Below are 27547 nucleotides of genomic sequence, written 5' to 3'. Positions count from 1 at the left end.
CTATATGCTTTGAACCGCAGACTGGAAGCAGTGGTTCATGTTCCAGCAGGGATCAACATATCTTGCTGCCCACTGCGTCCGTTACTGAAAGATGATGTCTGTAATCAGTTTCAGACAAGACTGAGGACTGATACAGTGGTCTAATGTTCCTGAGCAGGCTTATATTCCCTGTTTAAAGATGCTGAACAAGTGTATAAATGAACTTGAGCTTGTCAAGTCAAAACACAAACACAAAATTTGAACTTCAGATTTTGCAGTTTTATTGCAATGTCATGTTTTCTACACAGTGCAAGCAGTGAGACATTTCATACATATGAAATATGCAGATATTTTTAAAATATATATATAACTTCATGTACACCTTTTAAATATACTAAATCATAGAAATATTTAAATGTTAATACTTTAACAACATTCATACAAAACATTCATAAATAGGACAGTGTGATACATTAAATTAGTACAAAACCAATTAAGCCCAAGTGTGTTGAGCAACAATGTGCTGTGTATTCACTGAATGAACTTATTGAGATTCACTGAATGAGAAAAAGTCTCTTAGGTTCTTTTGATGCAAAAGAGAAAATCAGTCCAGGCACAGTCCAGGCCAGTCTTGCTGACAGGCTCATTCATCATGCAGAGTGCCAAATAGCTTGTCCCAGTGTGTGAAGTACGGTGCATAGTTGGCCTTGAACTTCTGGTGGTGAAGGTCATGATGCGGAGCACCCCCATACAGTCCAAAAGGCACCAGTCTATGCGTGGCCCATGGCAGGTTGTATCCACAGTGGTCCTCCACCGAGAGCCACATGTTCAGAATGTGGAAGAGCATCTCGGTCATAGGGTGGCAGCCCAGCACCATGGGGTTCATGGCTGCGAAAAGGCCCAGCGAGAGTGTCTCCCAAGCCCCAGAGTACTCCGTGGTGAGGGCAAAGGTGGACGTATGCTTGTGGTGCACCTTGTGGAAGGTGCGGTAGAGCCAGGGCACCTTGTGGTGCAGCAGGTGCCAGACAAAGTACTGGAAGTCGAAGAGCAGCAGGCAGGATGCCAGCCCCCAGATCACTTCCAGAACTCCAGGAGCCTCCACCACGGAAACGACCGGCCTCCAGTACCAGTGGAGTACGCTGAGGGGGAAGATGTAAACCGCATGGTTGTAGAGTGAAAGAGCCAAGCAGTTCCACATCATGCTTAAAGTCACGTTGGTCTTCTGCTGGATCTTGTATCTCCTCACCAGGGCCACTCTGGAAGACAGCAGGTCCAACACCACGAAAGGCAGACAGAAGCTCAGGTAAACTGTCAGGGAAAACAGTGCGGGGAAAAAAGGAGACCTTAGCAAGGTCTCGTGCTGTCGGATGCTATCCCAGATGTTCTGCAGCTGAAACATATTTCTTATCTGTCTGTGTGTATAAGCAAGCAGGTGCTTGAATGAGCTCTTCTGAAGCGTAGAGCCCTTTAAATAGGACTGTATGGCCCCACCCTCAAATGACAGTCTTGCGGCTACCATGGAGGACCATAAAAGGTTTTCCTGCTGAAGGCTGGAATTTCCAGTTAGAGCTCTCTTTTCCCTTCACAGCCAGATTAAACCCTCAAAGGAAACTAAGAATGACATATGACAACAAAATATAGCCTTCACATGCCGCGTTTTCAACAAAGATTGCAGATGAGAGCATGCTTCCTCACACTCAGTTCCTGATTTGTACAGCAGAAGTCACGAAGGCAGAACCATTAAGAAATTTATTGAATGATAAGAACGTGTTGAGACTGCCACAGATCTAGCCCTGTCTGGTCTACAGTGATGAAATTGTGTGAATTCTCTTGATTACGCAGTTTTTTTCTATGCTTTTATTTTTTATTTTTTCATTTTACAGTCAAATTAAGATTTTCATTTAGAACAGTCAGATGAATTCTAACTACACTCTCCTAAAAACTTTCATATTTACTGATTTTAAGAATATCAGATCTGGGACGCCATGTTAAAGGTTTAATATCTCCAGACATAAAACTTTCACACTGTCTAAATGCTCAAATGTGAGCACAGAGGGATCATTCTATTCTCATGGGGCGCTCAGCATGGGAAAAAAGGGCCAAATTTCCAAACTTGTGTGATATGAGGTGTATGTATATATATATATATATATATATATATATATATATATATATATATTAGTGAACCACTTTAATAGACACAGAAGAGTGCGGGTGAAACCCCTGACGTCAAAGCCTCAGATCTGTCCAACTGCCAGACAGTGGCAGTAAGACATGGTCATATACATACATTTCTTGAGCTATTATCATGTGTCTGGGTGGCCAGGCTGCAAGATCCTTCTCTGTTGTCTTCAAGTTCATATATTCAGAAAGGAAAGAGTGAGGGTCATGTGTTTTTGTGTATTTGGTTACTCCACATAAAACTGTACATAAACTTCTACATGGATTTAAACAGAAAGCAACTGAAGCATTTGGGTGGTGACGCAAGGTCAACCTTCATTTCAGAGGAGAGATATAAACAAGATAATGAGAAAAGACCACAACTGAACTATTGAAATCTGATCTTATCTCTTACCTAGAACCCCCTTTCTTTGAGAGCCTTTCTGTTATCGCTGAATTAGCTAAACTTTCCAGAAGCTATGTAGCTCAAGTGCCACCTGTTGGTTATGGGCAATTCTGATCTAGTCTGATGAACAAAAAAAAAAGTTCTGTTTGGAAAGATGTTGTTTCTCAGTATTGCACATAGCAAAGTATGGCTTTAAAGAAAATCTTACCAGCAGAAGTAGCTGGCAAAACAAATGAGATGCCCTGAAAGATCTAGGATCTGCTTTGTGGTGAGTTCCACAAAGAGAACAGCCCTGTATTAACCTCAGAAGAGGAATTACAAACCACATGTAAATGACTAAAATGCAACTGAGGAAATAAGCAGAAACCTATCCTCACACAATGAAGTAACCGTGTTTATAGTCTTAAATACCAGGAAATTGATAAAAGTAATAAAAAAATTCGTACTAAAACGCAAAATTCAGAAACCAGCCTTTGATTTCCAGCCAAAATAGCTTTTTGAGCAAATCAGATATAAGAGCATTTAAATCAGTTCAAAAACTAGGGTTCGAAAATGACAGAAAGACACTACAAAAACATCCTTCAAGACCACCAAGACCATCCATCAAGACCACCAAAACTGCTCCATTAGATAAACATAAACAGATTTTACCTTTTAGAGAGTGAGCACAGTCTACACCTCCGCTTTCACTTTAGATCTGACAAGATCCACAGGCGTTTCTGTTCATTCTTCCACTGCAAGACGTTGACTCATAACTGTGGTTTTCTGAAGCAGATCAGGAGGCTCTTACTGAAAAAAGAACATTTGATCATATCATGGTGCTAAAGCTGCTGAGTAATGTACTCAGCAATCCAGAGTCCAGACTTCAACCTCACTGAATGTGTGTGGGATGACTTGGATGATTGTAAGAATGAATTTTGATGGTGTGGAAAAAAGAATTATTGCAAAAAAACACTTAAAGCAGATCTTCCTGGAGCTTAAATGAATCATTTGTACTTAATGACTGTTTAAATAAAAAATTAATTAAATAAATAAATAAATACAAATGTCTGTGCTTCTTTGTAAAACTTTATAATTTATTATTTCTGTCTATTAAACACAGACCACCAGTGGAAAATGGTCCCTGAATGGTACGTCTAGCCAATCAGCATTCTGAGATATACATATATAAAGATGGAGCTTTCTGAAGCTTTATGAGGAATCAGAAGAGCTCTGACAGCTGAAAGCTCTGGAAACCCGAGCATGTTGCACATTAATACTGTATTATATTAAAAAAGTGGTGCACAAGCTGGACACAGATCTTAAGGTCAAATGACATGGTGATGTAGAAGTCCAGCTGCAGAAAGCTTGGAGCTTGAAGCTCACCAACACTGAGATCATGGCATTCCTGGCTCTAAAAGCCCGAGCACAAGACAATGTAAGGCTACACTTTCAGAAATGATGTGCAGCTCAACACACTTTTTGTGTCAGGCCTAAAGAACACAGCCTATTTCTGACAGAGATAAACATCGCCACCTGTTGGTTTTGATTGGTAAAGTCAATTGCACTAAGTAGAGGTGGGCTGTGCAGCCCAAGTATAAGCATTAGTATACTTAAGATTTATTATTTAAGATTATTATTTGTTATTTAATAATGAATAAAAAAAAAACAATAACAATAATTAATAATCAGGGCTTTTAGGTAAAAAAACTGAAAAAATGTAACTGAAGAACTTTGAAAGCATCATTATTTGACACAAAATTGACTTTCAGCAGTTTAGAATTAATGTTTTTATATATGGTTGCAAATAAAAGTTAATGTTAATAAAATTATTATAATAAAACAAGTCCTGAGTAAGTTTTTAAGAAAAAAGTTACAGTTGCACTCTTCAATAGGGTCATTTGCAGCAAGGTCATAGAAGCACCACATTTCTTTCATAATTAGCAACTTAAACCCTATGCTAATAATTCAGTTATTAATCCTAAAGCAAAAACTACTTTATGTTCCACAGGGTTCTATTTCAGGGCCTATGAAATTGATGTAAATTGTGAAAATGGCTAGGTGGGTTTTTTCATGTGTTGTTCCCAAATGGGTCCCATTGTAACTGCCAACTAAATCCCATGTTTAACCCCTTCTGGTCCCATCACTGACCCTGGTGGGGATCCATATGTGGGGCCAACATGAAGCTTGTGGACAAAACCTTGTGGTTCTCAGTTGGGCTTCCTGTACAGGCCCCACATGGGCATGTTATCTGGTAAAGGATGTGACCATCACCAACTGCTTACAGACAAGTCAGGGGGTGTGTCTGGCTTAATCAGCTGATTCTACACAAGGTTCCTCATTCCATTCATTTTCCTCAAAAAATGATTTGCTTTTGTTGAATGAATTTCCACATAATTAAGTGTATGTATATATATATATATATATATATATATATATATATATATATATATAGACTGAAGATCCACCTATTCAGAGAATACTTGGGTGAAGTGTAGAGTACTATGGTCTCCTTATTGACTTGTGTTTAGTAGTGTCTGTTTAAATTATTATTCTATTCAAACTAGCTGAGGTTTTCCTTGGGTAAATAGCAAAACACTTATAACTGAAAAACCTAGCAGGCCCTATGACCTAGCCATTCGCAGAAACATTGGTTATTGCTTATTACTCATAAACTGTATTAAGGCATTTGACCTTCTGTGATCAGGACAAATTGACTCGTCATACAGCCCCAAAATATCTTTTTCATATTCATTCACTTACTACTCATCTTATCTCATATATATAGTGTATTTCACATTACTGTTGGTACCCTGCTTATCTTGTAGATTTGTCTAGCACTGGATAAATGATCACAGGGTTGTGGGCTTAATACCTACGTACCCTAAGTTGTTGAGCAAGGCCCCTAACCTTCTCTGTCCCTGCACTCTGACCACTGCTTTATAATCTGGGATATGTGAAAAGTACTTAAGACAATAACATGTACTAAACCTTACTAATGTGGTGCAAAAATGACAGCTTGCAATTTAATGAAACATGTTCAGTTTAACTCCTGTTGTTACATGCTGCCTGTGCACAGAGAAGAACCCGCATCTAATATGTGCCCTTATAGAGGGCATAATAAATATATAATGAATTTAGTCTGTTTTTACAGAATGGTATTATTGTAATCAGTAGCAAGTCTTGCTTGGAATGCAAGAGTTCAAAGAGAGGCAGATGCTTGCGATCACACGTCTATGATTTTTTTTAAATGCAATGCTTGTCTGCTTCAATGCTTCCTTTGTCTGGTCTCATAGTTGAAGGGTAAATTTCCTTGAGATGCAATTACTAACTTGGATACTCACAATCAACGTAAATGGCAGAGTTTAGGCTATCTACAACAGGTACGGTAATTACTGTAAACAGATGTATTTAACAGAGAGCAAGCTGAAGCTGTCTGTAATACAGCGCAGGCCCTTGTGTATGAATACGAGCCATACAATAAAAAAAAGAGCCTTCCCAGCCTGGTGCAGGTCTACAATTTTCTTCCTGGTGTTCTTCGACAGCTCTTTGGTCTTGGCCATGGTTATGTTACGAGTCTGACTGTTTGAGGCTGTGGGCAGGTGTCTTTTATACAGACAACGAGGTCAAACAGGTGCCATTAATACAGGTAATGAGTGGAGGACAAAAGAGCTTCTTAAAGAAGAAGTTACAGGTCTGTGACAGCTAGAAATCTTGCTTGTTTATGGGTGACCAAATACTTATTTTCCACCATTATTTACAAAGAAATTCTTTAAAAATCAGACAATGTGTATTTTTTCTCATTTTGTGTGTCTCAAGTGTACATATGATGAACATGACAGACAGGACAACTTGCACAATCAGTGGCTGACTACTTTATACTTTTTGGTCCCACTGTATATTGTGTATTTCACTTATGTTGGTACTCTCTTCTGGCTGGTCTCCCTCTGCGCACCATGAGGCCCCTGCAACTTATCCAGAATGCAGCGGCACGAGTCGTCTTCAATGTTCCTAAATTCAGCCATGTCACTCTACTGCTGCGCTCTCTTCACTGGCTTCCTGTAGCTGCTTCCCTCATCAGATTCAAAACCCTGACGCTGGCCTACAAAGCCAAGAACGGACCAGCCCCTCCGTACTTGATGGCAATGGTCAAAAGCTGATCTGCACCAAGAGCCCTCAAGAGCTTCAAGTACGGCTCGGCTCGAACCGCCATCCCTCAAAATCCACGGAAGACAAGCGTCCAGGCTTTTTTCTGTCCTGCACCAAAGTGGTGGAACGAGCTTCCCCTGGGTGTCCGAATATCCGAGTCGCTCACTGTCTTCAAACGCAGACTGAAGATCCACCTCTTCAGAGAATACTTGGGTGAAGTGTAGAGTACTATGGTCTCCTTATTGACTTGTGTTTAGTAGTGTCTAAACTTAGAGGTATCTTTAAATTATTATTCTATTCAAACTAGCTGAGGTTTTTCTTGGGTAAATAGCAAAGCACTTATAACTGAAAAACCTAGCAGGCCCTATGACCTAGCCATTCGCAGAAACATTGGTTATTGCTTATTACTCATAAACTGTATTAAGGCATTTGACCTTCTGTGATCAGGACAAATTGACTCGTCATACAGCCCCGAAATATCTTTTTCATATTCATTCACTTACTACTCATCTTAGCATTCCTTAGATTCTTATATCCTTCCCACTGTTCCCACCCAGGAGCCACACAGCACTGTCACAGAGGTGTCACAGCCTCTTTACTGAATAAGCTAAAGGCTGTATTGAGTTCCAGCACAATATTACTGCTATTCTGAGGAGATTCCATTCACAAGGGGTCCTGCAGTCCTGGGGTCTTTCACAAAAGCTATAAGCTTTTCATGTGGACAACGCTGTGGGCAACAGGTGGACACAACGCTGACCCAACGTGAACGTGCTTGCTGGGCAGAGACGACACAAGGCGTGCCAAAAAAAACGGAGGAAGTGGTCAGAGAAGCCTCGTGATGTGGAAAACGAAAACGAATGACTGCATGAAACATAACTTAGATGGAGAGCAGGAGAACAAGTGTTTGCAAATGTTCTAGATAACAGAATTACAGAAACAGGGCGGTGTGCGCATGTGTGGCAGTAGATCAACAGAAACGCCACTAGTTTCACTTTCCATTCTCTGCTCCGGCTTCATCTCCTCCGCAGAAACCCCGCAGACCCCCCAACACTCCAGAGACCACACTGAGAGGACCTAACCATGAGGTGAGTGCTGTCTGCAGACAGGATCTGTGCTTCTGAAATGTAAGGTCGTTATGTCTGAAGACATCTTCGTGACAGTTGGATAAGTTTTATCAAGCTTCTGGTGTTCAAATATTATTATTATTATTATTATTATTATTATTATTATTATTTTACAATATTTTATTGAACTTAATCAGTAACAAGAGTTACTTTTTAAAATTATTACCCAAAAAAAAAACATCCATCCAATCAGCTCATTGTTACTATGCAGTTTTTTGGTTCCTGCTAAAAATGCCAGTTCAAGCTGTTTTTAGAAGCTCTAAACTGGACTTTGATGGTCAAGGTGGTTGAAAAGTTGGTCATCCAGGTGGAAGCATACCCTGTGACCATGAACAAGATCAGCTCTTGACCAGCATAGTGCATCAACATTGTTTGACTTACTGAGTTTGCTGGACTAGCTGGACTATCAGCATGATCCACCTGACCAAGCTGGTCGTCAAGCTGCTTCTACTGGTCGACGAGTTTGGTCATACATGTTGGCAATTGTGGGAAAGCTGGTTGCCCGGTTTGGTCAAGCTGTTCATACTAGTGAACCAGCAATGTCAGGTTGGTCATGCTGGTCAATCAGCTTGATTATGATGGTCATAATGGTCAACAAGCTTCAACATACTGGTTGACTGGTCATGACTGTTTGGTTAAACCAATCATACTAGTGGACCAGTGTTGTCAGGTTGGTCATGTCATGCTGGTTAACCACCATGGGCATGATGGTTATGATGGTCAAGCAGCTTGGTTATAATGGTCGATGATATTGGTCTGGTTAGTCATATTGATAGACCAGCTAAACCATCAAACTCAACCGAAAACATACCCTAGGCTTAACCAGCTTGAGCTGGCCAGAGTGTTGTTTTTTAGCAGAGGTGGGATGCAGGGTGACACTACTGGTTGTTGTTTATTGGAAATATTGGCAATACCACAAGCTTTCTAGTCAGGGAGCGCTCTAACTGAGTGATCCTCTCTGGGCTGATCAGAAGTGTACAGAATAAATATTTAAACACGACTGTAATATTTGCTCCAGGCATTATTTACTATAGACAATGACAGTAGTTTATGGCAGTTACGTCACTTGCAATGCAATCCTTACCAAAACATGACTGTAGAGCAATATAGGGCAGCTTTGACCTAGTCCACAATGAACAAGGATGAATGTTCAACTCCAGTTAGCATCGAAACAATGACCTTCAATTTTGGACATAGCCAGTGTCTTATGTAGGCTCTGCCTGAAACTGCTAAATGCTGAAACACTGTCTCAGAAGGCCATGCAGGGACGAATGTCTCTCTCTAACCGAATTATGAAGGCAACGAGACATCCTGACATTGCCATGGTATCGACAGTTCACTGGTAGATACGGGCGTTTAGCTGTGTTGTCATAAGCTATTAGCATTTTCGCCCAATAAAATAGAAGGCATAAGACATAACTGGGTGCCTTTCTGCCTCAGAATTCTGTCTGATCAGGCAGCATTTCTAACGTTTCAGACACAGACATACATTCATTCTGAGCTCATTAGCCAATCAGCACTAATGTGGCAATGACATTATTTTGCTGCCCAAAATCTGATTGCTCCTGGAATATCCAAATCCTTTTACATTCTAAAATAAAGGAAGTTCATAAATAAATATTATAAATATTGGAGGAGAAGGAAGTGGCCAGACTCTGTTGAGTGTTACATGCTACAGTAGGCTTCACTAGGCCAGTTATTAGAATGTTTCGCCCCAAAATGTTCTTTAGCCCCCTCCAAAAAGAATCATTATACATACTTAAATATTTATATAGCATTTTAACCATTTTATTTACATTGTAAATTCTCATTCTCTGAATACCTTCTTGTACATGCCCTCTGGCACTCTGCAGTCATGCTGTGTTTTTTTGGTGTAATGAAATGCATAGGAATTTAGCACCTAAACTGGTTTGGACAATTATTGCAATGATAATGACAACATGTTTCCCTATATTTAACCTACATATTTATCTAGATTGTCTAACTATCTGTTTGTGAGCAGTTTGTTTCTTTCTTGTCTTTGACTAAACTGACTGTTTTCTTCCTAGTTCAACTGAAGACATATCTTTAAAAACCAAACTTCTTCAACTAGAGTGTCATTTCACCTGGGCTCTGAGAAAGGAGGATACAGACCCGACTGACCTTCTGAATCGTCTGGAAGAGCAGATTAACTATGATCTTGGTAAAGAGGGAGGAGCTGCCCACACCTACAACTCCTTGGGATTTGTGAAGTATCTTCTGGGCTCACACGACGAGGCTCTTAGCAATTTGCAGAGATCTGTGGAGCTTACGAAAGAATATCATGGGGAAGACTGCGAGAAGCTGCTCGTTGTGTCCTATGGAAACCTCGCCTGGTTGCACTACCACATGAAAGCGTATGAGGAGTGCGAAAGTTACCTGAATAAACTCAAAGAGATAAAAGAGAAACACTTCCCTGATTCTACCTTTGCCACCTATCCTCAGGTGCTTGGGGAAAAAGGATGGATCTTCCTCAAGTTCTCTCGCACTTACTACGAAAGAGCTAAAGAATGCTTCAGAAAGGCCTTGGAGATGGAGCCAGCAGAGGGTGAATGGAATGCCGGCTATGCCATTGCTCTGTACCGCACTGAAACTGACCTCCCCAATCTAACCGATTCCCCCACAGTTAAACAACTGAGACGGGCCATAGAAACCAACCCAGATAATGATGTCCTTAAGGTTCTGCTTGGTCTGAAAATGGCTGTTTACAAGAAATACGATGAGGCTGAAGGCCTAGTGGAGACAGCTTTAAAGAACTCTCCAGAACATCCACATGTGATGCGATATGTTGGGAAGTTTTTCCGGCACAAAGGGTCTGCGGACAGGGCCATCGCTTTGTTGAAGAGAGCACTGAACAGGGTGCCCAACTCAAGCTTCATTCATCATCAGCTGGCACTGTCCTACAAGACAAAGATTGTCCTTTTGCGACGTGAAGGAAGCCATCACAGCAAAGGCGCTGAAATTCAGCGTATCCGTAATCAGCTCATCTACCATTTAGAGATGGCCACCACACTAAGGCCCTCCTTCATTCTGGCTATGAGTGAGCTGGCAGTCCAGTACGGACAGAATGGAGATACATCAAAGGCAGAGAAGCTGTTCCAGGATACGTTCCAGGTAGCTAAAGAGAAGAACGATGCCTGCCAGCTGGTGCATTTCTGTTATGCAGAATTCCAGATGTTCAGTATGAGGTGCGAGCCTCAGGCCATCAAGCACTACATAGAAGGTCTGAAGATGGGTCCAGATACAGCTAAAGGGAGGAAATGTGCTGAGAAACTAGGAAAGATTGCTGAAAGTAGAATTGGCAAAAATCAGCAAGATGGAGAGGCCCATGGAATCCTGGGATTCATCCATAAGGAACAGGGGGAGATACAGCAGGCCATAAAGTGCTATGAAGAAGCTCTGCGCTATGAAGACAATGAAGAGTACCTTACTCATCTTTGTGATCTTAGACTTTCTTTAAAGTAACAACATTATACCTTCATGTTTGCTCACATATCCAAATAGTCACATATTCTTGGGGTTATATAAAAGGGCGGTATCCTCATACACTGTATACAGCTCTGGAAAACATTAAGAGACCACTCTACATGATCAGTTTCTCTGGTTTTACTGTTTATAGGCAATGTGTTTGTTACATTTGTGTTGTATTTCATAAACCATGGACATTTCCCCTAGATTCTGAATAAAATTATTGCTGTTTAGAGCATTTATTTTCAGAAAGTACAACTGCTCAAAATGCAAAAAAAATATATAATGCAGAGAAGTGATTAGTCAAACTTAAACAACACAGTACTAATATTTGAACTTTGAGAGCATTCAAAAATCACTATAGTGAAATAACCTTGACTGCCAATCACAGGTTTCATGTCTTGGCCGGCTCTTCACTAGTCTTTCACATTGCTGTTGGGAGACTTTATGCCCTTCATAGTCTGCAAATTCAAATAACTCAGCTTTGTTTGATGAAATGCCTTGAATACAATGCCTGGAATACAATGGCTGCCATACATGTAGAGATGCAAAGTGGTCTCTTAATTTTTTTTCCAGAGCTGTACATGATGTGCTTTGATTATTGTAAGTTATCTACAGCTAAGTGCAAATGTACACTGATGTTAAATTAAGTTTAACTCAGCAAAATGAGAGCTGCATGTTAAATTGGTTGTAGTTTTTAGAGTATAACATCTGCTGTTGTTTCTCTGTTTACTCTCTACATTTATATTGCACTTTATTTTAAAAAAGCACTTTCTTTTAACTTTTTTATTTTCTTTTTAAAGTACTCGAGGTCTAGAATCTTTCAGAGAAAAATCACTAAATTGTATTGCACTTGGGCCCACCAAGACTACAGGTGGGCAACACTGTTTAGACTGAAATAAAATAAAATTTAAATAAGAACCCAAAGCCTTTTTTAAATGTTTTTTTTTAATCACTTAACTCTTTAACACTCCAATGCTTATCACACACTAATGTGTGTTACTCAGTAACTACAGGGACTTCTGTACAACCTGTTGGGGCCATTCCTTGGTAATAGAAGTTTTTTAAAACACATTCGACCCACCGGCGGGCCATAGGCTTTTTAAGGGGCTAAAAAAATATGAACTGTTGCCATTTAGCCATTTACATTACATTCAGTTAAATAATCTATTTCTGTAATAAACACAGCAGTTACTGTCGACAAAACCATACTCCTGCTTTAATAAGACACAAACTATGCAATGCATTCACAGAAAAAAAAAAAAAAAAAAGATGAATGGTGATGTGGTGTGGTATGATCTGCTGGCACGATCATAAAAATGAAATGATGGGGATGAAACTCAAATGTCTGAAAGTGCATAGGCTCAGATCATTTAAAGGGTCAGATCACTTTTAAGTAGCATTGTAAATTTTATGAGTGGAATCACTTCAGTATAATACAATAGATAATATGTATAATTAAAACTAGAAATTAAAGTATACCCCTGATACATCCTCCTGTTTCCCCCAAATTGTCCCATATTTACTGTCTTTTGTGCAAATAATGGGCCTCTGGGTAGATCCTATGAGAGTCATGTAGGAGAGAGATGAACTGAAAGGGGTTGTTTCTATTTCTTTTAGTCCCCAATCAGCAGATATCTGTGTCTAAAGTAAATTGGCCAAGAGAGTTTTACTCTAAATGGGCCTATCAGATCTCTTCATACATTGAGAATTACAAATTTTAGTTTTATGATCAATGACAACCAATCAACATGTAACCAAGCAATAAATAAATACTCTACTCTTTTCTTTTGGGCATTGCAAGGATAAGGAGGATGGCCCTGTCGATGTCGCGAGACTCTAATCAACTCTCTACTCGCGGCCCTGATTCCTACCTGCCATTGACACGAGTAGTCATGTGTTTATTTGACATAATTTAGGGAAAAATGTAGACATACAGTTGCTGATTTGTCATTACACAGCAGATCAACTCTGTTATAATGGATTTGTTCTTAAGCATAAACACAACAGCAGTAGTTAAGTTCAGTCAGCAAAAAAAAAAACCATCAGTGTGGGTCCTTCATGTGCATCCCAAACTGTAATAGCCACTCTCAGACAGGCCCAAGGCCTTAAAGGTTTCCGAATATTCCCCACAAAGTCATCTTATACCCAGTTACACAATGACGGAAGTTCCACTAACACAGGCTTGACTACCACGTCTGGTAGGACAGTCTGGAGATTGGCACGAACAAGTCCTTATCTGACTGACAACTGTCTTCTCAGGGAGGACATGAATATGTTGATGAGGGACATTATTATTATTATTATTATTATTATTATTATTATTTATACAGTGCATTTATTTGATTCATTTGATTACGAGATCGTTCTTAGCCCTTTTTATGAAACCAGAAAATATATCTGATGTTACAACAAATGTTTTCTCCAGATCATATATGTTTATATGTTTTTCTTTCTATTTACTGTTTTTACTAATTTACTAATTATTTTTGTATTATTATTGTTAGAAATACAAAAATAATTAGAAAGAAAGACTGTTCACAATATAGATGAATCCATATCAGTCTGAATGAGCATTATGATAATGAGATTATACTGTATTATATCACTGATTTAAAAATTAAAAGCAAACTTGGGAAGGGGGAGGGGGTGGGTCAACCTCCTCTGGTCAATGCCATTAATAAATGAGAAATAAAATAATGCTACATGCTAAATCATGCTGTCTGGTTCTGGCCCCTTATCTCCCTCTCTGTTTGCTTCCACCAGCACGCTGTGTGGACAGTAGGTGGGCGCGCCTCCACACGCTCACTGTAGAAGCAGCTCTGTCTAGACACCCTGTGTGAGAGGGTTTGGGGGGATCTTTTGGGAAGGTTAGGCTGGACCAGGCACGTTTTCTCTCCTTTGGCGAGGAGATCTCACGGAGAGAAGTTGGTTTCTTATTCTCTTATTCACAGTTTCTGTTCCACCTTAAAAACAGATGCAGAGACGACATTCCGCCTGTAGACGGCGCTGATGAGTCGTTTTTTTTTATTTATTTTTTTACCATGGTTTTATAATATATAGGTCTATTCTGCGTCAGGTTCTTACATCACTGGCCTAAAATATATATAGAACTATATGTTATATGCCTCTGTTTACGCCGTCCATTTATAGATGTATATGATATAACGGTGAAAATCAGTCAGCAGGCTGGCTTTCACCCTAAGGTGCCATGATATACACCATGCGTACGCGCCACAGAACGAGGGAGCGTGCTACATGGGCCTCATAACCCAACTATAAAACTTCCTAAAGCAATAATAATTTATTTAAAGAATTACTTTAGCGATTAGAGCCTTATTTAATAATAAATAGCAATGTATATATTTATATACGTGTTTCAGGCTGCTTTTCATTACTTGGTCAACTCTTTCATTCAAAACTATGCCCTAATAATCGACTACCTAAAGGGAGACCATCGCCCTTCCCACAGCCAAAAAGCTCTGCTGGCAGCGGTGGGATTCGAACCCACGCCCCCGAAGAGACTGGAGCCTTAATCCAGCGCCTTAGACCGCTCGGCCACGCTACCACGAGGAGCCACGGTGAGATTACAGGAGTGTACACTGCAACTCCGCCGGCCTCTTCTCCTTAAAATACTGAGACTTCTTATGACAGCTTAGCAGTATAGTATCTACCCTAAAGTGAACCAGTCACCAGCTCGATTTTGGCAACACTAACGGATTATTTGTGTAGATAAAGAAGATGAATCCAGTTAAGCAGTGATATGGATGTTCTGCCTGAGTCTAGTCTAGTCTGCTGTGCAACGATTACTCTGCTGATGTAGGAAAGAGGGAGGGTTGGCCTTTAACTGCGCCTTTTACAATAACATGCCACTTCATGCTGTAACCCTATCCTGTAGGCAGGCTAAATGGCAAGACAAGCCCTCCCTCAACAGCTCTTTTAGTTTCTGTTTCCTTGAGCTGGCAGTGTTTTTGATCGGACAGCTGAAAAGGAGGTATGTGATCCAGATGTTTAAACGTTTAAATGACACTACTGTACATTCAGGTGTAGCCTTTATTGAACAATATAGATGAGGATGAGGATGAGTCTCTTCTCAGATTCTTCTTCAAATGGTCCAGTCCACCTTAAAGGATGCAGCAGTTACAGCGAGGGCTCCGAGCAGGCACCAGCGCATAACCACTGCACCATTTAAGGTGGAACAGAAACTTAAAGGCTGCTTTACTGTAAAAGGGTGAAAATGGACCATTAAACAGTTAATGTGGTTAATATGGTTCATATAGGTAATATTGTACTGTGTTACAGCATGGCTGAGGCCACTCTTCTAGAACCTGAACTGCAGCAGCTGGAGTGTCACTTCACCTGGGAGCTGAAAAAAGAAGACCTTGATATCACTGATGTTCTGAACAGGCTGGAACAGCATGAGGAGTTACATCTTGGAGGAAAAGCAGGTCTTGCGCAGACATACAACTCTTTAGCATTTGTGAAGTACCTTCTAGGGTCTCCAACAGAAGCAATCAGCCTCTTGCACAAATCTATGGAGCTCACCAGAGAGTGTCGTGAGGATAAGTGTGACAAGTGGCTCATAGTCACTTATGGGAATCTGGCCTGGCTGCATCACCACATGAAAGCTTACAGCGAGTGTGAAAGCTACCTGCAGAAGCTGCGAGAGATTGGCGAGAAATTCCCAACTGATTCTCCTTCCACGCTCCACCATGAAGTGCTCGGGGAAAAGGCCTGGGCCTTCTTCAAGTTCTCTCGCAAGTACTATGAGAGGGCTGAGGAGTGCTTCAAGAAGGCCCTGGAGCTGGAGCCCAGGGATCCACAGTGGAACGCTGGGTATGCCTTTGTGCTCCACCGAACAGAGCGATATGGGTCCGTCTCCAGTCCAGAAAACTCCCCATGTGTTAAACAGCTGCGCCAGGCTATAGACGCAGATCCAGAGAATGATGAACTGAAAGCTCTCCTGGCTCTGAAGCTGTGTACGTTCAAGCAGTACGATGAAGCTGAGAGTTTGGTGGAAAAAGCTCTGGAAGGTTCTCCCAGTGCTCCTAATGTCATTCGTTATGTGGGTAAATTCCTGAGAACCTATGGATGTGTAGACCGATCTATCGCCCTGCTGAAGAGAGTAATGGAGAGTTCCCCCAACTCCGGCTTCTTACACCATCAGCTAGCACTTTGCTACAGGAAGAAGAAAATCTCTGTACATCGAGATTCACCCAGTGCTTCCAGTGAGATTCCGAGGCTTCGTCGACAGTGCATCTATCATTTGGAGAAGGCCACCACACTGAAGAGCTGCTTCATCAATGCTATGATGGAGCTAGCGGTACAGTACGGGGAGGACAACCAGCTTGATCGTGCTGAAGAGATGTTTCAGGGAACTCTGCAGATAGCCAAAGAGAAAAACGAGTTCCTTCAGCAGGTCTACGTCTACTATGGGGAGTTCCAGCAGTACAGGAAGAGGTGCTTTCCCCTGGCCCTCAGCTACTATAAGGAATGTCTGAAGATGGGCCATGATTCAGTAGATGGGAAAAGAAGTGCTAAAAATCTGACCAAGATAGCTCATAGATATTTTTTCAAAAACCCCCAAGATGCAAGAGCCTGGGGGATCCTGGGATTCATCAATAAGGAAAAGGGAGAGAACAGAGAGGCCATTAAGTGCTATGAGAGAGCTCTGCAATTTAAAGCCAACGATGAGTACCTCAGTGCTCTGTTTGAACTGAGGCTGACCTTGTAAAAGTAGGGTGAGAGCTTTCTCATATATTCTCAGTGTATTTTCTCATATTTACCCAGTATATTCATTCAATGGTCTTTAAAATGTAAACAAAGTCATTAAGACAGGTGTGGCATGAAATGGTGCACTCAAGAAACGTATACCTGGTCAGATCATGTTCTGATTTCACTTGATCCCAGGACTACAGTAGTTTACCCCAAGTCATGTGTGAACACACCCGGGGTGTGATTTGACCGGATTACTCAAACTATATTTCTACCAGAAGACTCGGGAGATGTCAGGACAGTAAATCATAAATTGAGTCTGCAATGGTAGCAGGTTAAACTGCTGACTGTCTTTGGCGCAGGGCCCATCATCAGCCCAGGTCTTGCAACATCGGGACTCTCGCAGATCCTGCCGAACATAGAGGCAGGGAGCGGAGCCTACCTCCGGGCAGCCAACAGGACCAAACTGGTGGTGGCAGGGGGAAAAAGGTGGAGGCTGGTGATTGGCTGAAGAAAAGTGATGCTGCATTATAGTCTCCTGGTAGAACCTTTGCAAGGCCTTTTTATTTACAAGTGTAAACAGAAGCCGTTTTCTGTGCCTGGATATATTTGGCAAGCAGACATACGTTTGTTGAAAAAAAAAAAGAAGCACAAATTCACATTAAGCTGTTTAAAGAGTCATTTACATTATCTGATAGAGCTCTTAGGGGAAGGTGAGAACCCCCTGTGGCTCCACCGCTCCTCTAAACTGTCTACGGTCTCCTGAAGCCACAGCAGCTTCATGAGAAACCGTTGTTTACAGTGAGGAAAACAGAACTTATATGTATACTTTTATTTACAGTGGTGGTGAAAGTAACCAAGGATCACAATGTTACATGAGGTATCTTCTGAGGTCAGTATGTGAAGGAAAACAGTGCTTTCTTATTAAGTTATCTTAAAACTAGTGCTGTCAGCGTTGACGAGTTATCGCAACAAACTTCAACTCAAATGAATCATTTCACAAATTATGGCCCCAATCAGAGAGTACATTACACTTCTACATATTTCTTTTATAGGCTAAGAACCCGTTGTATCTTTATTTTGGAGAATGTAAAGCTAACTGAACTCACTATGGAGGACAAATTAGGTAAACAATTTGCTGAAAGCTCTGAATGCCTCAGCTGGGGGGCACTCAGATTAAAAAATATAATTAATTAATTAAAGGAATAGTTCACTGAAAAAATAAATGTACTCAATTTCCCCTTACCTAAAGTATTGTTGGTTTGCCAACCTCCAGCACAAAAGAAGCTAAACTAATCAACTTGGCTGATAATATTTGGGATAATTTGGGGGAAAAGGGAAAATTTGGATACATTTTTAATTTCCTGGTTAAAGTAAAAGTCTAAAAAGAAGACTGTAAGGCTTCTGCAGGTGTCCTCATCTGTGTCCGGATATATTTGGCAAGCATGTTTGTTGAAAAAAAAGAAAGCGCAAATTCACTTCAAGCTGCTTAAAGAGTCATTTATGTTATCTGATAGAGCTCTTAGGGGAAGGTGAGAATCCCCTGTGGCTCCACCGCTCCTCTAAATTGTCTATGGTCTCCTGAAGCCACAGCAGCTTCATGAGAAACCGTTGTTTACAGTTTACAGTTTTTACACTAACCAACATGTACAGTAAAAGTCCTTTAAGACAGGAGGGCTTCTGCAGGTATCTTCATCTGTAAGTCTCTTAGAGGTATAGATGTTGGAGGGTAGCAAAACACTGTGTGTGTGTGTGATGATGGACTATTATTCATGCCTGCATGTTTATATTCATTTTTAACCAATGTGAACTTTATTTAAACAGAAATAAAACTATATCTATCTATCAGTATAATGTCACTGTCAGGCAAAAACCTTGTATTTTTAAATCTGTATATTTATTACTTTCTGACAAAGCAAATCTAACAGTCGAGCTTTTACATTGTATAAATATTTTGTGTTCAAAAAAGTTTTGTTTGTTTTTTTTATTTAAGGTTTTTTCCTTTTCCTGTAAAGTAGCTATTTCAGAGAAACACATATTGTGCATGACTGCGGTGATATTTACATTTACAGCATTTAGCAGACGCTCTTATCCAGAGCGACTTACAAGGTTACTCGTATTACAGAGGTAGATGTAATGTTAGAAGTCCTGCCCAAGGACTCTTATTGGTGTCAGACAGCACAATCACCCAGACCAGGGATCGAACCCCAGTCTCCCACATGGTGTGGTAGCTCACCGGCCGGTAGTGGAGTTATCTGTTGCGCCACACCAACCACATTTATACAGACTCTGTACTGGTCTGCATTACGAAACAATTAGAATTCATGATCTGCTTTACTGTAAAATACATTAACCACCTTACTGTATCTCCTTTAATGAAATAAAGATGACTACTGGTTCAAACAGTCACTGGACTTTTGTATGTGTGTCTTAACATGGATAAGCACCAAATCATTATTTATGAAGGAACTGAGTTTCTGGACTGGAGCTAAACTTGCTCATTTTCAAATAGAATCAGCTGCTGTTAGAAAATCTATAGCTGTTCTTGCATCAACTTAAAAAGGCCCTTTTCCCAAGACGTCTAACGCTGTTCCACCGAAAAGGAGTGTGAAGTCATTGTGCACAGTTCATTAGACAAACAGTAAATCATGAACAAAGCATATTCATCTGGGTAAAAAAATTTAACCAAGACTTTCTACAAAGGTTTGATGCAATATGCACCAGCTCTAACTCCCCTTTTCTGTTTCTAGCTTTTCATTCCAGAGCCAAGAATGACAGATAAGACAGCTAGACAGAAAAGGCACATTAGCAAACAGACAGTTAAAGTGTGCTGGTGATGCTTCAGTTCTCTTTACTACAGTAGTTTACACACCTAGAAAATACAAACGCTAGGTCGGACACTACGACTAAAGTCTGCCTGCTTGGCTTCACTTGGTTCCAGTGTGGGGTTTTTGCTTCACCTGTTTCTTTGAACTCTCTGGCAGACGCGGATAAGGGTGACGGTGCACAGCAGGACAGTGCTGGAGATGAGGGCGAAGCCGCTCAGGAAGACCGTTGCTTATTAGTACAGTATCTTAGTAGTACAGGTTCAAGCTGAGTTCTTGTGGACAGCTCTGTCAGAAAGTATGTACTATTACCTGTTATATGGTCCTGCAATGACCTTGGCCTTCTTAACTTTCTTTGGAAGTCAATGTAAAAATATATTCCTCCAAGTCATTTTAAAGCATCTCTTTTTGTCCATTCATCATGAAATTTAGAGACGATATAAAGAACAACAGCCAGATTCAAAAGATGGAGATGAAAGGTTATTGTGTGACAGTCATTTCTTAAAATGAAAAGAAACTGAACTGATAAATTGAGCTGAACTATAAGAGAATTTACAGAAATTTCATTGTATAAAATTCTCTAAAAATTAAGAACATTTTTGATTTCCCAAAAGTTACCATTTTGGAGATACATGTTTTTGGACAGTGAGAATTCTGTGTGTGTGAGATATGGTAAAGATTACACATCTTTTTCAATTCTAAACAGATTGACTATGTTAAAGAGGATTCAATAAAAGTAAAACAAATCCATCCTTCATTGAACCAGAGTTGCAACAATACAATTCAATACTCTAACTTTCAATATTTTCAAAGCATAGATAAAATAAGCTAGAACCAGAATTACACTCTATTGTGTCTGCATTGGAAGAGGTTTGTTTATATATATATATATATATATATATATATATATATATATATATATATATATATGTGTGTGTGTGTGTGTGTGTGTGTGTGTGTGTGTGTGGATAAGTTCGGTCCACACTGCCAGTCACCAGCAGGGGGCCAAGGCAGCTCTAAAAACAGCTGGGAGCAGCTCTAAAAACTCCATTTCCCAGAAGCCCCAGTGCTGATTACTGCTGATCAGACACACATGCTGGGGTCTGTATAAAAGCTCTTCCAAGCAGAGACTCCATGCTGCACCTTTGTAGCGGGACAGACGGTAAACTGGTACAGAGAAAACTAGATCAGAGCAAAAGAAAATTAAGAACAAGAAATACTGGAAGGAAAGAAAAGACAACCAAACAAGTGGATTCTTCATTTAAGAATAAAACTGATTCAAGGACTCAGCTGACTGCCTTTAAGTTAATTCATTTCTGTGAAACAAACATTTCAATTAGTCGTATTTTCATGTTTCATGTTAGTCTTTATTTACTTGTTTTAAGTAAATAAAGCAGGAGCTCTGCTCTTGAGGCCAATCATGGACCCAGCAGAGCTAGTATGATTTAAAGAAGCCATACAACATCAGGGCTCAGCCTTTGGCTGCAATGAGCAACTGATGCAGCATATTATGCAACAGTTGACACTTTGGTTAATAAGGAGTCTGAGGAAGCACCGCTAGCACCTTCTGCTCAGATTCCCTTTATGCTAACCACCTTTGAGGCACTCCAGCAGGCTTCCATATTTACCAAGTTGGACCTGTGGAGTTCTTTCAACCTCATCTGCATAAGACTGGAAGATGGCATTCATCACACCCTCTGGGCATTACCAAGATCAAGTAATGCCCTTTGGACTCATGAATGTGCCAGTCATTTTCCAACGTTTTATTAATGAGGTGCTAAGAGAGACAGGTTTGTATACGTGTACCTCGATGACTATTTAATTTAGAGTCAGTTCCTCGAGGAACTTGTACGACATGTCAGGCGGGTTCTCCAGCTCTTGTTGGACAGCCACCTGTTCATAAAGTTGGAGAAATCAGTGTTCCATGCCGACTCTATGGCCTTTCTGGTCTCAACGGGTGCCCTTCACATGGACCCAGCCAAAGTTAAGGCCGTTATTGACTGGTCATGTCCTTAGACAGTTCCAGCATTTTTTGGGGGTTTGCAAACTTCTTCCAAAGGTTTGTGCAGAATTTCAGTTCTGTGGCGGCTCCCCTCACTGCCCTTACTCTGAAGACCCCAGGACCCTTCCACTGGACCACAGAGGCCCAGAAGGCCTTTGAGGATATAAAGCTCCGGCTTAGCTCACCACTGGTTCTTCAACTACCTGACCCAGAAGAGCCATTCATTGTCGGGGTAAATGCCTCAGATTGGTATAGGTGCAGTGCTCTCCCAGCACCAAGGGCCTAACAAGAAACTCCACCCTTTTCCCTACTACTCACACTGGCCGAGCGCAACTATAGCATTGGGGACCGGGAGCTCCTGGCTGTTAAGTTGGCCATGGAGGAGTGGAGGCATTGGTTGGAGGGAGCCAAGCACACATTTGAGGTCTGGATTGACCAAAAGAACCTGTCCTATGTACAACAAGCCAAGAGCCTCAACTCTCGGCAGGCCTGGTCGGCGTTCTGACTTTCTGATATCATATAGGCCGGGTTCAAAGAATACTAAACCTGATGCACTGTCTAGGCAAGAGTAACCCCAGGGTTCAAATCTTTTGCCAGAACCCAGATACCCATCATTCCAATTTCCTGGATCCTGGCTCCCCTTCATTGGGGTATCGAGGGCTCAATCACCCTGACCCTGGGGGTGGGCCTCCTGTACAACAATATGTCCCATCTGCAGTCCGTCAGCAGGTTACATGCTGGGGACATGCCCTTTTCTGGGCATCCGGGGATCACCAGGAACCTGGAGATCCTCCACCGGCGCTTCTAGTGGACTGAAATCCGGGTCTTCATCACTTCTTGTGAGGTGTGTGCAAGAAGCAAAACACCCCAGTCTCGACCTTAGGACCTCCTCCATCTTTTACATATTCTTTGGTCTCTTATATCAATGGACTTATTTGCGTGACTGATTTGCCCCTGTCCAAAGGCAGCACTGTCATCTTGGTAATTGTGGACCACTTCTCCAAGGCCTGTAAGTTTGTAGCACTGCCCAAACTCTTTTTTGCCAAGGAGACATGTAGGTTCACAGCATGCCTGCTGATGTGGTGTCTGACCGAGGGCCCCAATTCAGCAGCAGATTTTGCTTGGGGGTCACTGTGGGTTTGTCATCTGGATTTTCTCTGTGTGCTGCCTCCAATTTCATCAGCTTAACTTTCTCCCTGGATTTGTCGCTACCTAACTACAGTTCTCCTCCCCTTCTTACAGTCTCCTCCCAAAGAATCATTCTATGCTGGTTCTGAACAAGCAAAGTGATAGGAAATAACATTTGGGCAATAGGAACATGTCTAAAGCCCCTCTTCCAACCCAAAATCCTAAATATTTAATTTCTACTTCATGCACATATCTAATTACTTTTTGCAACCTCTTAGAAGGGTGACTGACTTCCCACAACAAATCAAAAGCCTGCCCTCCAGCCCAAAGTTCTCGGAGTTCTCTTCCCCCTCTTACTGTCTAGTCCCAAATCATCAAGCTGATGGCATGTTCTGAACTAGGAAACTGTATTAATGCATGGACATCACCAAATGCCAGGGTTCTGCAGCTGCCTTCAATTTGTGTTCAAGAAATGAAAAGCTGCTCAGCTGGTTTACAGTCAGGTTACTGACTCTGCTATTTAAAAACATTGCATTTATTTGCATTAAGATGCCCTTGGGTTGCTTTGTCTGCATGTTTGTCTGCCATTATTCATGTGTACTGTGACGGAACTGTCATGGCTGGTTAGGCCAGACACAGAGGGATGCAAGTACTTTTAATAACACAAAAGGGAATAATACAAAGTGCAAACAAAATTAGGTAATGCAGCAACTAATGGGCACAAACAGGAAAGCAACATAAACTAGACAACCAAAAGGGCAACACAAAGCACACCTGAGACCAGGGGGCTCTGGAAGCTAAGCTGGATGAGCAGGGTAGGGGAACCTGGGGGGATACAAACAAAACCTACAGGCTGTGCCTGGGGAGACAAAGGGGGAAACTAATGATGCATGTGAACCATGCAGAGACTACTCAAGGGGGGGGGGGAGGGGGGGGATGGGGGGCTGGGGAACCAGCAGCTGAACCATAAACGGCCAGGCCGAACAAACCTGACAACGCAGCATGAAAGAGAGTCGCGGGTAAAATCAGGGAGCGAGCGAAAGCGCCTCGCTAAATCCGAAAATCAACCGATGGTCCACTTGAGGACGTGACCAAAGAACTGAAGCTGGCCTAAACAAACCGTGATTCGTGTCCTGAACTTCTTAGGCTACCTCAAGGTCCAAAACTAACAATTCTCGGCGAGGAGCTCAGTGTCAGAACTCCTTAAGTACCCCCTGTCTCAACACATTAAATAAACAAGACATGATAATTGACATGAACTTGTGTGAATACAAACGAACTGAACCAAACACATGAGCATGAACCAAACCACCAAACCGATACAGAGAATCAAATATGAACGGAAATACAACAAAAGACCTTAGGGGAGCCTGCGGGCCGCGGCTTGAGTCCACCCCAGGGGAGGGCATGATGACGCAGACCTGACAGGAACCATCAATATGTTACTGTTTACAAATATTTTCAAACATTTTTGCTATGTCACAGTGATTCTGTTCATGTAGGAAAGAGGGAGGGTGGCACTTTAACTAAGCCTTTCACTATAACATGCCACCTCATGCTGTAATCTCTGGGTCTGCTGATGAGCCAAGAAGGTTATTACACACTTCTGTCCCACCAAAGTCCCTGCAATTACTGAGTAGTACACCTAAGTGTGTAAGAAGCCTTGGTGTGTTAAGGGGTTAAGGGGTTAAAGGCAGGCTGCATGCCCAGATGACAAGCACTTCCTCAATAGCTCTTTTAGTTTCTGTTTCCTTGTTTGTGAGCTGGCAGTGTTTTTGCTCGAACAGCTGAAAAGGAGGTATGTAATCCAGATGTTTAAATGCTATGACACTACTGTACATTCAGGTGTAGCCTTTATTGAACAATATAGCGACTGATGAACGTTTATAAAAGATGTTTTTCTTGTTCTTATTCGAATGGTCCAGTCCACCTTAAAGGGAGGGCTCCGAGCAGACACCAGCACATAACCACTGCACCATTTAAGGTGGAACAGAAACTTAAAGGCTGCTTTACTGTAAGAGGGTGAAAATGGACCATTAAACAGTTAATATGGTTAATATGGTTAACATAGGTAATATCGTACTGTGTTACAGCATGGCTGAGGCCACTCTTCTAGAACCTGAACTGCAGCAGCTGGAGTGTCACTTCACCTGGGAGCTGAAAAAAGAGGACATAAATATCACTGATGTTCTGAACAGGCTGGAGCAGCATGAGGAGTTGGGTCTTGGAGGAAAAGCAGGTCTTGCGCAGACATACAACTCTTTAGCATTTGTGAAGTACCTTCTAGGGTCTCCTACAGCAGGAATCGGCCTCGTGCACAAATCCATGGAGCTCACCAGAGAGTGGCGTGAGGATAAGTGTGACAAGTGGCTCATAGTCACTTATGGGAATCTGGCCTGGCTGCATCACCACATAAAAGCTTACAGCGAGTGTGAAAGCTACCTGCAGAAGCTGCGAGAGATTGGCGAGAAATTCCCAACTGATTCTCCTTCCACGCTCCACCATGAAGTGCTCGGGGAAAAGGCCTGGGCCTTCTTCAAGTTCTCTCGCAAGTACTATGAGAGGGCTGAGGAGTGCTTCAAGAAGGCCCTGGAGCTGGAGCCCAGGAATCCACAGTGGAACACTGGGTATGCCTTTGTGCTACACCGGACAGAGCTATATGGGTCCGTCTCCAGTCCAGAAAACTCCCCATGTGTTAAACAGCTGCGCCAGGCTATAGACGCAGATCCAGAGAATGATGAACTGAAAGCTCTCCTGGCTCTGAGGCTGTGTACGTTTGAGCAGTACGATGAAGCTGAGAGTTTGGTGGAAAAAGCTGTGGAAGGTTCTCCAAGTGCTCCTAATGTCATTCGGCATGTGGGTAAATATTTGAGGACCTATGGATGTGTAGACAGATCTATCGCCCTGCTGAAGAGAGTACTGGAGAGTTCCCCCAACTCCGGCTTCTTACACCATCAGCTAGCACTTTGCTACAGGAAGAAGAAAATCTCTTTGCAGAAAGCTGTACATCAAGAGTCACCTAGCGCTGCAAGCCAGGTTGAGATTCAGAGGCTTCGTCAACAGTGCATCTATCATTTGGAGAAGGCCACCACACTGAAGAGCGGCTTCACTAATGCTATGATGGAGCTAGCGGTACAGTACGGGGAGGACAACCAGCTTGATCGTGCTGAAGAGATGTTTCAGGGAACTCTGCAGATGGCCAAAGAGAAAAACGAGTTCCTTCAGCAGGTCTACGTCTACTATGGGGAGTTCCAGCAGTACAAGAAGAGGTGCTTTCCCCTGGCCCTCAGCTACTATAAGGAATGTCTGAAGATGGGCCATGATTCAGGACATGGGAAGAAAAGTGCTATCAATCTGACCAAGATAGCTGATAGAAGTTTACTGAGGGACCCCCAAGACGCAAAAGCCTGGGGCATACGAGGATTCGTCTATAAGGAAAAGGGAGAGAACAGAGAGGCCCTTGAGTGCTATGAAAAAGCTCTGCAATTTAATGGCAACGACGAGTACCTCAGTGCTCTGTGTGAACTGAGGCTGACCCTGTAAAAGTAGAGCAAAAACTATAATACACATAATGGTACATTGTCTGCAGACATTATGCCATTAAAAGGGGAATCCCACCATTTGCCCACCATTTAGAACTCCATATGGAGGATATATTGGGTAAACGATTTGCACGATTTGAAAGCTCTGAATACTCTGAATTGGGCTAAAGGGAAAATTTGGATACATTTTTAATTTCCTGGTTAAAAGTCCTTTAAGACAGTAGGGTTTCTGCAGGTATCCTCATTTGTAAGTCTCTTAGAGGTATTTATGTTGGAAGGTAGCAAAATACTATGTGTGTGGTGGAGGATTCGTATGCATGCCTGTAGTTTTTTTTTAATCAAATTAAGATGATTCATAGCATCTATATATATATATATATATATATATATATATATATATATATATATATATATACAGTCTCTCTACTGGTCTGCTAAACAACATTACAAAACAAGTAGAATTCATTGTCTACTTTACTGTAAAATACATTTACCACCTTTACTGTTTCTGCTTTCTGCGGTTTGTATTTGGACATTGAACAGCGCTTAATGATAGTACTGACCTGTAGAACTAAACACTGCCTCTTCTTCTGGCAGTGGAGGTTTTTCAAGTTGGAATTATCTTAAGATCAGTATCATGTGACTAACTTCTAATCTTTCTCAGCTGCTACAAGAAAAAATTTACAGGTGCTGGTCATAAAATTTGAATATAATGAAAGTTTATTTCAGTAATTCCATTCAAAAAGTGAAACTTTTTTATATATATTTCAAGTGTTTATTTCTTTTACTTTTGATGGTTATAACTGACAACTAATGAAACCCCAAATTCAGTATCTGAGAAAATTAGCATATTGTGAAAACCTGGTGCCACATTCTAATCAGCTAATTAACTCAAAATACCTGCAACAGCCTTTAAATGGTCTAGTTCTGTTGGCTCCTAATCATGGGGAAGACTGCTGACTTGACAGTTGTCCAAAAGACAACCATTGACACCTTGCACAAGGAGGGCAAGACACAAAAGGCCATTGCTAAAGAGGCTGGCTGTTCACAGA

At 41.5% G+C, this 27547-nt stretch overlaps 4 protein-coding genes and 1 non-coding gene across 7 annotated transcripts; 3 read left to right on the top strand and 2 right to left on the bottom strand.

The window, feature by feature from the left end:
- Positions 1-236: 236 nt before the first annotated feature.
- On the bottom strand, positions 237-1425 carry ch25h (cholesterol 25-hydroxylase). The gene has a single exon (XM_072667505.1). The coding sequence runs from the start codon at positions 1376-1378 to the stop codon at positions 623-625; it is 756 nt and encodes a 251-aa protein (XP_072523606.1). The 5' UTR covers positions 1379-1425; the 3' UTR covers positions 237-622.
- Positions 1426-7554: 6129 nt separating this feature from the next.
- On the top strand, positions 7555-12247 carry LOC140543938 (interferon-induced protein with tetratricopeptide repeats 5-like). The gene is made up of 2 exons (XM_072667261.1): positions 7555-7758; positions 9846-12247. Exons 1-2 carry the CDS (start codon positions 7754-7756, stop codon positions 11278-11280), a joined length of 1440 nt encoding a protein of 479 aa, XP_072523362.1. The 5' UTR covers positions 7555-7753; the 3' UTR covers positions 11281-12247.
- A 1931-nt stretch (positions 12248-14178) lies between these two features.
- On the top strand, positions 14179-19407 carry LOC140543927 (interferon-induced protein with tetratricopeptide repeats 5-like). 3 transcript variants are annotated; one of them, XM_072667249.1, is made up of 2 exons: positions 14179-14210; positions 15586-19407. In XM_072667249.1, exon 2 carries the CDS (start codon positions 15587-15589, stop codon positions 17015-17017), a length of 1431 nt encoding a protein of 476 aa, XP_072523350.1. In that variant the 5' UTR covers positions 14179-14210; position 15586; the 3' UTR covers positions 17018-19407. The 3 variants fall into 3 exon arrangements, with proteins under 3 accessions (XP_072523350.1, XP_072523352.1, XP_072523351.1); XM_072667251.1 differs by lacking the exon at positions 14179-14210 and adding an exon at positions 14803-14864; XM_072667250.1 differs by lacking the exon at positions 14179-14210 and adding an exon at positions 15238-15277.
- On the bottom strand, positions 14770-14851 carry trnal-aag (transfer RNA leucine (anticodon AAG)). The gene has a single exon. It is a non-coding gene; the product is annotated as a tRNA-Leu (tRNA).
- Positions 19408-24688: 5281 nt separating the features above from the next.
- Positions 24689-26845, top strand: LOC140544071 (interferon-induced protein with tetratricopeptide repeats 5-like). The gene is made up of 2 exons (XM_072667436.1): positions 24689-24751; positions 25047-26845. Exon 2 carries the CDS (start codon positions 25048-25050, stop codon positions 26494-26496), a length of 1449 nt encoding a protein of 482 aa, XP_072523537.1. The 5' UTR covers positions 24689-24751; position 25047; the 3' UTR covers positions 26497-26845.
- Positions 26846-27547: the final 702 nt, after the last annotated feature.

This window comes from Salminus brasiliensis, chromosome 22 (assembly GCF_030463535.1).
Source record: "Salminus brasiliensis chromosome 22, fSalBra1.hap2, whole genome shotgun sequence".
Lineage (NCBI taxonomy): Eukaryota > Metazoa > Chordata > Actinopteri > Characiformes > Bryconidae > Salminus > Salminus brasiliensis.
This window is presented reverse-complemented; position numbering and strand designations above follow the sequence as displayed.

Bases quoted from the DNA above. Each gene is read 5' to 3' on its own strand.
- LOC140544071 (XM_072667436.1), top strand. From the start codon at position 25,048: ATGGCTGAGGCCACTCTTCTAGAACCTGAACTGCAGCAGCTGGAGTGT.
- ch25h (XM_072667505.1), bottom strand. From the start codon at position 1,378: ATGTTTCAGCTGCAGAACATCTGGGATAGCATCCGACAGCACGAGACC.
- LOC140543927 (XM_072667249.1), top strand. From the start codon at position 15,587: ATGGCTGAGGCCACTCTTCTAGAACCTGAACTGCAGCAGCTGGAGTGT.